The 12,091-nt window shown below is 36.4% G+C and overlaps 1 protein-coding gene and 1 pseudogene across 6 annotated transcripts in view; both read right to left on the bottom strand.

Annotated features, from left to right (window-relative positions):
* HEATR5A (HEAT repeat containing 5A) overlaps nt 1–12,091 on the bottom strand; it is a 216,380-nt gene that overhangs the window by 94,422 nt on the left and 109,867 nt on the right. For all 6 annotated transcript variants that reach the window (XR_013162228.1, XM_077127002.1, XM_077127001.1 and 3 more), the window contains exons 15-16: nt 8,055–8,218; nt 7,795–7,970 (exon numbers count right to left, since the gene is read on the bottom strand). Coding sequence is in view for 5 of the 6 variants with exons in the window: in XM_077127002.1 (XP_076983117.1) it covers nt 7,795–7,970; nt 8,055–8,218 (340 nt within the window). In the remaining variant the exon portion in view is untranslated. The remainder of the gene's footprint in view (nt 1–7,794; nt 7,971–8,054; nt 8,219–12,091) is intronic.
* Nucleotides 83–3,393, bottom strand: LOC143656469 (ATP-dependent RNA helicase DDX19B-like; annotated as a pseudogene).

Raw genomic sequence — 12,091 nt, 5'->3', positions numbered from 1 at the left:
TGCTTATTGGTTTTTCTATTTCTGAAAAATAAGTTGTTGGGATTTTGATTGGTATTGCATTGAATCTGTAAATCAATTTAGGTAGGATTGACATCTTAACTATATTTAGTCTTCCAATCCATGAACACGGTATGCCCTTCCATCTATTTAGGTCTTCTGTGATTTCTTTGAACAGTTTTTTTGTAGTTTTCTTTATATAGGTTTTTTGTCTCTTTAGTTAAACTTATTCCAATCAGTATCTTTTAATTGGTGAGTTTAGTAATAACATTCAAAGCTATTACAGTAAAGGCAGTTCTTGTATCTATCATTTTATCCCTTTTAGTTTTTATTTGTCAGATCTATATATTCTTTTCTGGTTTATTTTTATTTCTTTTTATCCTTTAATTTACCCTTACTGCTACTCTTCATTTCTGTGTCCTCCTCCAGACCTTCCTTTCTGGTCCTTTTTTTTTCTTTTGCAGCCTATAGAACTTCCTTTAGAATTTCTTGTAGGATAGGTCTCTTGTTGGCAAATTCTCTCAGCCTTTGTCTGAGAAGATTTTAATCTCTCCTTCAATTTTTATTTTTTAAAAATTTTTTATTACTAAAACCAATCAACATACAACACAAAACATTCTTAATGTATGAACATTCCATACTTGGTATGCAATCAATGACTCACAATATCATCACATAGTTGTATTCATCACTATGATCATTTCTTAGAACATTTACATCACTCCAGAAAAAGAAATAAAAAGAAAAAAGAAAAAACTCTACATACCATACCCCTTACCCTTCCCTCTCATTGGCCACTAGTATTTCCCTCTACCCAATTTATTTTAACAATTGTTTTCCCTATTATTTATTTATTTTTAATCCATATTTTTACTCATCTGTCCATACCATAGACAAAAGGAGCATTAGAACAAGGTTTTCACAATCACACAGTCACTTTGTGAAAGCTATATCATTATACAATCACCTTAAAGAAACATGGCTACTAGAACACAGCTCTACAATTTTAGGTCCTCTGCCTCTCTAACACACCTTAAACTAAAAAGGGGTTATCTATATAATGTGTAAGAATAACCTCCAGGGTAACCTTTCAACTCTATTTGAAATCTCTCAGCCAATGACACTTTGTCTCATTTCTCTCTTTCCCCCTTCAGTTGAGAAGGTTTTCTCAATCCCTTGATGCTGAGTCCTCGCTTATTCTAGGATTTCTGTCCCATGCTGCCAGGGAGGTTTACACCCCTAGGAGTCATGTCCCTCACAGAGGCGGGGGGCGGGGGGCAGTGAGCTTGCCTGCCATGTTGGCTGAGAGACAGGTCACATCTGAGCAACAAAAGAGGTTTTCTGGGGGTGACTCTTACGCCTAATTTTAAGTAGGCTTAGACTATCATTTGTGACTCCCTCAATTTTGAAGAACAATTTGGATGGAAGGACTCTTGGCTTGAAGTCTTTCTCATTCAGGATCTTAAATACATTTATTATACCACTGCCTTCTCTCCTCCATGGTGCCTGTTGAGTGGTCAAATTCAGTTGGTTTCCCTTGTATATAGTGAATCATTTCTCTCTTGTTGCTTTTAGGACTTTTTACTTCTCTTCAACATTTGACAGTCTGATTAGTAGGTGTCTTGGATTTATTCTATTTAGGATTCAATGGCTATCTTTGATTTGCATATTAATGTCTTTTTTAAGAGTTGGGAAGTTTTGTCCCAGTATCTCTTCTACTAACTTTTCTAGCCCTTTACTCTTCTCTTCTCCTTTGGGGACACCAATGATTCTCTCTTTGGTTTTTTTTCCCCAAAGGGTAAATTTCAGTGTATTCATGCCTAATCCTCAAAAGTTGTGTAAATAATTTTTTTCTACCTTCCCCTATCATATTCACACATTTTTATCAAGTCCAAACGTAATTTAAAATCAGGTAGGTAGTTTCTCTCTGCTTGTGCCTTCACCTTTGTGGTGACCGCTGCTGAGGTCTATGCTAGGAAAGCACTTGTCTCCCTGCAGGGGGAGTGCCAAGGGTGGGTACCAACCCTGGTGGAGCTGTTCAAATGGCTATTTTTTCAATTTCATCCAAATCATCTGAGTCCAATCCTCCTATCTTCTTATTAAAATGCTCCTGTATTCTGCTCAGGATATTCATGCTATGTTTGCTGTCTACCATGTTCACTGCCAGGCCCATCTTGCTAAAGAGGCCAGTGGGCCCAATGCAGTGCAGCAGGTCTTGTTGTCTGGGTTCCCACCCTTGTCCACAGGAAGATCAAAGTTGATGACGACAGACACTTGTTCCACATCAATACAGGGCATAAGGCTTGGAACTTTGTCTCTCGGTTATTGCATAGGATGTAATACTGCTTTATGGTATCCAGTGTCCTCCTCACACTTCAGTTTGATAATGTTTCGGTCTGGGACCACTTTCTGGGCAAATTTCCAAACAGAGTCTTGGAAGGTGGCAGAGAAAAGCAGCACCCGGCAGTTTCTGTGCAGCATCATCTGTATGCTCTGATCTTGGTGGCCCTGGGTAGCAATCATCACATCAGCCTCATCTAGACAAAGACCTTGACCTTCTTGGGGTTGATGAACTTGAGCTTGGAGCAACAGTCCAGGACAGTCCCAAGGGTACCTGTGACAATCTGCCCAGTGATCTTCTGACCTCTTTCCAACTTACTGCCTCAAACAGCATAAGCTAGCTTCAGTTCAGGATAAAATATGCCCACCTGCTCTATCACTTTCCCTGTTTGAAGGGTGAGCTCATAGGTTAGGGAGAGGCACAAACACTGGGGGTATCTGTTTACAAGTTCTACTTGGCTGAGCATGGCCAATACAAAGGCAGTTGTTTTACCAGCAATGGACTGAGACTGGGCAATCAGGTTCTGTGGAGGTTCAGCAAGCATCAAAGGCAAGAGAATCTTCAAAGATTCTCTAGTATCTCTGAAGGATGGTTGAATCCATGGCATAGACTCCCTGGAGAAGCTGTGGTTTCAAGTGAAAGTCTTCAAAAGACTTCACTGAGTAGAGAGGATAATTTGGATCCTGCTGCAGGACTTCTAATTGGTTTGTGTTATCAGCAAGGTTGCTTCTGATCAGCTTATTAAGTAAGGACTGGGCAGCTCTGTCCTCTTTCTCTTCTTCATCTGTCTTCTCTGCATTAGCATTGGTCTTGACAACAGCACCACCACTGGCATCTGGTTTGATTTTTCTCTTCCTTAAGATGCGAGCTGCTTAACTCCAGAGCTCAAAGATTCAAGGATATCACAAAGTTAAGACTTTTGGCTCAGTGCCTGGCATTTAGTGAAGTTTCAGTAAATATTAGCTACTATTATTATTCCTGCCCTCTCCCAAAAGGTGGGGATGAGGAGCATGTCTAAGTGTGAATAAAAGTTTTCTACCCTCAGGGATACTCATGTTGCCCAAGGGCAAGGTGAGCTCAAACCCTCACAGGGCCTGGCCTTGGATGCAGCTAGCAGCTCTGGCCATCACCACTCAGCATGGCCCCAATGATTCTTATATTTGTGCTCTTCTAACTTGAGGCTTCTAAACAGACGGCATTCTTCCCCTCAGTCCTGCCTCTCCCCAACTATGGCAGCCAGCTGAGCAAGATGGTGCAGAGATGGGAAGGAGCAGTGATCCCAGTGTCTGGCTATTTTCAGCCAGGTGGCTATTTTCAGTAGCCAGTAGGGCAGCTGGTCCCAGTGGGCTGAGACGGGCCTCTCATTCCCTTGGAGAACCAGCCTGCTGTGCCTGTGGGAAAGGAGTGCTAGCTACCACAGTTTAGGGAGACTCACAGTTCTGAGTGGGATCTCAGTTGTTTCACTGTTCCCTGCGTGGTCCACATTGTACAAATGGTCACTGAAGACCCCCAAACAGCTGCTCCACAGTGCCTAGCCATTTACAAGTTGCCCTAGAGGACAGACCAAATTCCACTCCTCACCACACTGCCATCTTGCCCTGCCTCTTATTTTTTTTTAACGTAGGCATTTAGGGCTATAAATTTCCCTCTTAGCATTGCCTTCACTGCATCCCGTAAGTTTTGATATGCTGTGTACTTATTTTCATCTGTCTCAAGATATTTACTGACTTCTCTCACAATTTTTTCATAGACCAACTGATTGCTTTCTGTTCTCCACCTGTTATTGATTTTCAGCTTCATTCCATTATGGTCAGAAAAAGTGCTTTGAATCATTTCAGTCTTTTAAAATTTATTGAGACTTTTTTTGTGATCCAACATGTGGTCTGTCTTGGAGTAACTCATAAGCTCCTGAGAAGAACATACATCCTGCTATTTGGGGGTGCAATATTCTGTGTATGTATGTTAGGTCTAGCTCATTTATCATCTTAATCAATTTCTCTGTTTCCTTATTGATCCTCTGTCTAGATGTTCTATCTATTGATGTGAATGGTGTATTGAAATATCCAACTATTACTGTGGAGACATCTATTTCTCCTGTCAGTTTTGTCACTGATTGCATAAGTACTAGGAGGAAACCTGATTACTTGCATAAATATTTATTATTGTTATTTCTTCTTGGTGGACTATCCCTTTTATTAATATATAGTGTCCTCTGTCTCTCATTACAGATTTGCATTTAAAGTACATTTTGTCTGATACTCATATAGCTAATCCAGCTCTGTTTTAGGTTACTGTTTGTATGATCTTTTCCCTATCTTTCAGTTTCAATTTATTTGTGCCCTTGGGTCAAAGGTGAGTCTATTATAGACAGCATATAGATGGATCATACCTTTTTATCCATTCTGCCAATATGTATCTTTTAATTTGGGAGTTTAACCCATTAAAATTCAATGCCAGTACTGCAAAGATAGTACTTACGTCAACCATTTTATCCTCTGGTTTTAAATGTCCTATCTTATTGTTCCCTTGCTTTTTACCCTGTTATATACCCTTACTGATAATCTTTATTTCTATGCTCTCCTCCAAGACTCTCTTCCTTGTCTTTCCTTTCAGCCCTCAGAATTCCCTTTAGTATTCTTGTAGGTCTAGTCTCTTGTCGACAAACTCTCTCAGTTTCTGATTATCTGAATATTTTAAATTCCCCCTCATTTTTTTTAACTTTTCTTTTTATTATGAAATATATACACAAAAAACCCGAGTAAATTTCCAAGTACATTTTAACAAGTGGTTATAGAACAGATTTTAAAGTTTGGTACGGGTTATAGTTTCATGGTTTTTCATTTTTTCTTCTAGCTGCTCCAATACACTGGAGACCAACAGAAACATCAATATACTCTACTATAATATTATATATTATGTATCTATATATTTATGTACAATGTAATTCAGCACTCATACTCATTTGTTAAATCCTATCCTCTGTGTTATACTCCTCTTTCTCTTTAAATAATATATATTCACAAAAGCAATAAATTTTAAAGTACATCACAACAACTAGCTGTAGAACAGATTCCAGAGTTTAGTATGGGTTACAATTTTACAATTTTAGGTTTTTAATTCTAGCTGCTCTAAGGTACTGGAGGCTAAAAGAAATATCAGTATAATGATTCAGCACTGACACTCATTTATTAAACCTGACCTTCTCTGTATAACTCCAGAATCACCTTTGATCTTTCTCCCACTCTTTAGGGGTATTTGGGCTGTGCCCATTCTAACTTTTTCATGATGGAAGGGGCTGTCGATAATATGGAATATGGGGATGGAACTGGCTAATGTTCTGTGAGGGCTGACCATCTGCATTTCAGGATTTATCTGATCCAGGGACCCATCTGGAGGTTGCAGGTTTTGGCAAGTTACCTTAGTGCATGGAACCTTTGTAGAATCTTATATAATACCCTAGGTATTCTTTGGGATTGGCAGGAATGGTTTGAGTTAGGGTTTGGCAAGTTATGACAGGCAGCAATGTCTAACTGAAACGTGTGTAAGCGTGACCTCCAGCATAGCCTCTTGACTCTATATGAACTCTCTCAGCCACTGGTACCTTATTTGTTACACTTCTTTTCCCCCTTTTAGTCAGGATAGCATTGTTGATAATATGGTGCCAGGGCTAGGCTCATCCCTTGGGGTCATCTCCCATGCCACTAGGAAGACTTTCATTCCTGGATGTCATGTTCCATGAAGGGTAAACTCCCCCTCATTTTTGAAAGACAATTTTGTGGGATAAAGAATTATTGCCTGGCATTTTTTTCACTTTCAGTATCTCAAATATATCATATCATTGCATTCTTGCCTCCATGGTTTCTGAGAAACAGGCACTTAATCTTATTATTATTCCCTTATATGTGATGAATTGCTTTTCTCGTTTTCAGGATTCTCTCTTTATCTTTGGCATCTGACATTCTGAATAATATGAGTTTCAGAGTAGGTCTATTAGGATTTATTTGTTTGGAGTATGTAGTGCTTCTTGGAGATGTATATTTATGCCTTTCATAAGAGTTGGGAAATTTTCAGCCATTATTTCTTCAAATAACTCTTCCTGCCCCTTTTCTCTTCTCTTCTTCTGAGACACCCAAGATACCTATGTTTTTACAATTTGTTCTGTCATTCAATTCACTGAGATGTTGCTCAATTTGCTCTTTTGTCTGGGAGATTTCGATTGTCCTATCTTCTAATTCGCTGATTCTTTCTTCTGCCTGTCAAATCCGCAGTTGTATACCTCTAGTGAATTTTTAACCTCTGTTTTGCCTTTCATTCCTATAAGATCTGTTATGTCTCTTTTCACACTTCCAAATTCTCTTTTATGCTCACACAGTGTTTTCGTAATGCCCCTTATCTCTTTAGCCCTGTTTTCCATCATCTCCTTGAATTTATTTAGGAGATTTGTTTGTTCAACTTTGATTCATTTTTCCAAATTCTGTATCTCCTTTGAAGTTTTAATTTATTCTCTTGACTGAGCCATATCTTCCTGTTTCTTAGTATGGCTTGTAATTTCTTGCTGATGTCTAGGTATACAATTATTTTGATGAGTTTACTGTGAAGGTCAGTTTCTCTCACTTAGAGCTTTATTGTTGATTGCCTTTGTGTTAAGGCTCTTCTTCAACACTTGGTTCAATATATTCTAGACCTTTAGAATTTCCGATGATCAGATTTTGTCAGCTCTTTTTCATCTGATTATTGCCCTGGGTATGCAGTTCCATTAATAAGATTGCACTATTTGTGTAATTGTTTCACCCCCAGGGGAAACTAACTTTCCTCTGATCCTTTTCTGGGAATCTTGATAAGTTCTGTTTGTTTTTTGATTCTTAATATGGATTCTCTTACTCTCCCTTTATTGCCTATAGCTGCTTTTGCCTGGAAGGCAAATTCTGGGAGGTGGGTCACCCCAGAGATGACTTTCCTAAGTTAGTATTTCCCAGCCAAAACAGGGCGAAGGACCCATGAAGAGGGTGCAGACCAGTTTCAAAAAGCCCTGGTGAAAGGCTCAGGAGAGACTCCCAAAAGCCTTTCTGATGGCTCCCTGATGCTGCGCTTTCCTGGCCTGCCCAGTAGATGGTGCTTTTCAGCAAACTTTTCCCTTGTAACAATAGCTCATAAATCAATCTTACTGAGTCATTATTGACGTTTTCATTTGTTCTTCCAATTTGATAACGGATTAACTGTGGATAAAGTATTGTATCCACAATAGAGTCTAGCAGTTTTAGGCATTTAATCATTTCTTATTAAATATCAGCCAAGTGAATAAATAAGAGCCTTCATCTCATCTTTATCTGTCATCTATATGAAATCAATGAGACCTCCTGACAACAGTCTTCTTATACTCCAATTCTCTATCATGCATTCACTGAACCAATTTACATATTATATTTCAGGATAAGTTAACTACTGAAGATGTTTACCTCTGAGCTTCTCGCACATGAGCACATACAACTCCAAAGAGCTTGACTGCAGAGCTAATAACGGATAGTGTTGGAGGGAGGGGCTTAGGCACCGAATTTCCCTCTACATCGTTCTCATATATAGAATAAGGGTCATATTCGAGACTTCCACAAGCAACACCATTACCAAGCAGGAGCTAAGGAAAAGAATGGCACATCAGGTTTTTAAATCACTGCTCAGAACATGAACCTATCCGAGTGTTATTGAAAAATGACCATACCTGTTCTTCAATAAATCTATGGTCAGTCTCTTGTAGCAAAGGACTCAATATCAAAAGATCATCCTTATGACAGAGGGGTGGAAGCAAAAATGTGGATGCTGTCACCTGGATATCAGGGGCAGTCAGGTCAGCAGCCAGCTCTTTGAGTATAGTACAGAAGTTTCCTGTTGAGCCACAGAAAAATAGTAATTACCAGTATAGTATTAGCAATTATCTGGTAAGAGTTTGGGATTTAAAATATCCAGGTGGAGACATTAATCTACACATTGGCAATTTAATATATCATAGCCAAAGATTCTATATCTCCTCCTTGGAAACTATCCTATAAATGAATTATATATCTGTTTAAAACACATATGCTTGAAAAAAATTTATAAGCATGGAGAATTTATTCTGGAGAGTTTCAAACATATACAAAAGGAGACATAATAGCATTAGTGCTTATCACTTAGTTCACCAGCTAGATCAATCCTGTTTCACCTGAATCCCTATCTACTATCCTAGCCTCCCCTTCGTTATTTTGAAGCAACCCCTAGATAATATTTCATCCATAAATATTTTATTGTACCTCCCTAAAGTTAAAGGGTTCTTTTAATCTAAAGTTCTCCCTCAAACTTTTTTCCTTATAATTTGTTCAAAGAAATAATATTACTTGTATTATAGAAGTGTCTACAGTCTGGAGTTTTATGACTACACTCTGATGTAGTTTAATTTGACTCTATAGTCTGTATGTCTGTAAAATTGGTAGCTGGATCTAGAGAGGACTGACTTTTGGGAGGGCGGAAAGAGGATAGCAGACTGCATCACAGGCATGGTGTGATGTTATTTCATAAGGATATGCATTTAGTTGTCTCTTACATACACCTTTTGAAAAATTTTTTCATTTATCACATTGACCTAAATTTTCATTGAGAAATGTTTTATCTTTATTTCTGATGATTTTCAATAAAAATTTTCTCTACATAGAGCATAAATGGCCTCTGCTAGAGCACAAACGACCTCTGCAAGTACTTTCGGAATGAGTAAAAATGGTCTAGAGAAATATTCTTTCACATTCCTATGAATAATGCATTAAGATGAAATGAGACTGGGACTATGTCTACTTATTAGAAGTGGTAAGATGAGTTATGAAGCATTCATCTGCTATCATTTTCTTTATCATTAGTAGCAGTACCAGCAGAATTACAAACAGTTATTTTTAAGTAGGACTTATTATATGTCTGGAAATGTTCTAAAGATTTTACATATAATCCTCATAATCATCTCCTAAGGTCGTTACTATTGCTTTGTAACAACAGCAACAGAGAATTTAATACTTGCCCATGACCACAAAGCAATTACATGGTAGAGTCAGGCTGAAACCTACTGTCAGGCTCTAGAACCTGAACTTTTAACCAATATACTCATTCAGTCATTCATTCTTTCATTAGAACTGTGTGTAAAATGCTACAAAGAAAAAAATATTACTGTATTTAATCCTCCCTTTCAAAAAGCTATAAAAACGTATAAAATATGGGACATAAGAACTTAAAAATAACATAAAGGTAGGAAGTACTCTGTTTCAATAAAAGATAAAAACAAAAGTATTGCTAGTTTTTGAGAAAGGAGAAATTATATACAGGAACAGGGGGACAAGCAGGATGAGCAGGTATCTGTGAAGGCTTAAAGAAACAAATGAAGTTGCTCAAAGTAACATCTATAAGGTAAATTACCAGTATATAATGCTCAGCAAAATAATTTTGGTGACAGTACAATATGCAAGGTATGTTGCTACTACAACAAAATAAGAAAATAGTGGTAAATCTCCATTTCTCAGTTAAAGTGAGTACTCACCAAACTGTCCCTGATCCCTCAATGAAGTACTTATAATTAGATTTTAAAATGCAAATATGAGTTTGTTGTAGAAAGCCATCCTTAGCATTTTGTTGGTAATGTGAAGATATTTTCCGTGTAGATAATGTTAAAATTTTTCAAAGGAAGTCCACATCAAAACCAAGATGGTAAATACAAACTAAGAACCCAATATTACTATAAAAGTTTCAAAAAATTCACTATTAGGACAGAAGTGATTATCTGCTGAGCAACCATGAAGAGGTTATTTAAATTCTTAAATACTTTCCTGGTTATGAAAGCGATTTCTTACCATATCATTGTATAAACTAACTTGCTTTAATCATTAAAACTTTTTGTTACTTTTAAGTAAAGGAATAAATTTAAAGACTACCATTTCCTTTTGAAATGAATGAAAAATATTTTCATTCATTTTTCTATAAATTTTTTCTTTCTTTAATCTGTCTACTTTAATTGATTGAGAAAAATAAATATACTTGAAAAAGACACGGTGAAATTAGATTTTTTTTCAAGAAGTTCTTAAGTGCTGACTTTGTCTCCTAAGTAACACTGAAATTCATTTGAATATATATGCTTATACATTCATTATTCCTTTAGGACTCCTGATTACATTTTCAAACTCCAATAAAACATACTTTCCTCCCCCTAATTTAAATCCTTCAGGGCTTATGTTATCATTTATTATCATTTATACACCACAGATTTTAAATTGATCTTCTTGTGTTTGACTAAAAGAGAACAAGCATTCTTATAAATATTAAGTATGCCTACATGCTTTATGAAGACTTGAAGAAAAAAATCTATCTTTTCATTTGAAGTTTGAAAATAAATTTCAAAAACAGTAATTGTAAAAACTGATACAAAACCTAAAGGGAACTGATTTTGCCTCAGCCTAACAGCTGAGTTATAGGACAAAGAAATCATCTCTAAGCTTTTTACTAGATATCTAGTAGGTAACTTTTATTTTTTATTTTATCTTTTTTTTACATGGGCAGGCACCGGGAATCGAACCTGGGTCCTCTGGCATGGCAGGCGAACACTCTGCCTCCTGAGCCACTGTGGCCCATCCTAACTTTTATTTTGAGACAACAGAATGAGACAGGTTTATCACTAAGCTCTGAATACTTATTAGGTCTCTAACAGGTTGTTTCTAAATAAAGAGGCAGCACAGCAGAGATAGACCTATGTTTCAATCATGATTCCACTATTTATTTGATACAGTTTTGTAAACTCTCTGAGCCTTTATCTGTCAAATGAGAAAAAAGTAACTAGTTCATTGTATTATCCTAATAAATTAGATATACTACATACAATATCTAGCACAGTGCCTGACATATAGCAACAGTTCTTTTGATATAGTTTCTGAGAAACAGACATGTATTAATGAATTCAATTCTTCAGAAGCATATCCTAAATACTTATGTTATGTCAAACATTTTGCTAGATAAATCTGGGAACCAGGAAGAGAGACGATGGAAACAAGATCACTCACATAATGATAAAGGCCAGGAAACAAGTTATATATTAATATTTTAAATTAATATGGCATATATAGTATCTATTTGAGGAAAAAAAATACAAGTAAATAAATGTAGTATTTTTACAAGAAATATGCCTGAAATAATAGTCAATTTAATACGGTTGAATGAAAATGATCAAGACTGAAAAAAAAATAGGCGTTTCCATATAAGACAACTTTTAACTTTCGCCTTTTAAAACTAGTATCTAAACACAAGTATTGAAAATACAATTTTTTTAAATTAAGAAAATATAAGTCATGAATGTCTTTATAACAAATGAAACATGAAAGAATACTGGTAAAAAATGAGGATCTTGAATTATTTAATATTAGTAGCAATATATTTTTGTACAATACTTTTTTTCTAACTTACTATGGGCTTATATAAATAAGCACGAAAAAGATCAACAACTTAACAGAAAAATGGGCAAGGATAAGAATAAACAGGCCACAGAGAAGGGAAAAAAGCTCAATCTCACTCATAATCTTTAAAATGTAAGTCAAAACATATAAATACCATTTTTCCCCCTGTAATATTTAGTACTACCAAAATTTTAAAATGTATAGGTACACAGTATTGAATATAACTCACTTTCATGCTAGGAAGTATAAATGAGTGCAGTCACTTTGAAGGGTAAACCAGCAACTCTACCTTTAGAAATACACC

This window comes from Tamandua tetradactyla, chromosome 14 (assembly GCF_023851605.1).
Source record: "Tamandua tetradactyla isolate mTamTet1 chromosome 14, mTamTet1.pri, whole genome shotgun sequence".
NCBI classification, from domain to species: Eukaryota; Metazoa; Chordata; class Mammalia; order Pilosa; family Myrmecophagidae; genus Tamandua; species Tamandua tetradactyla.
Note: the sequence above shows the minus strand (reverse complement) of the source record. Positions and strands in the feature narration are given on the sequence as shown.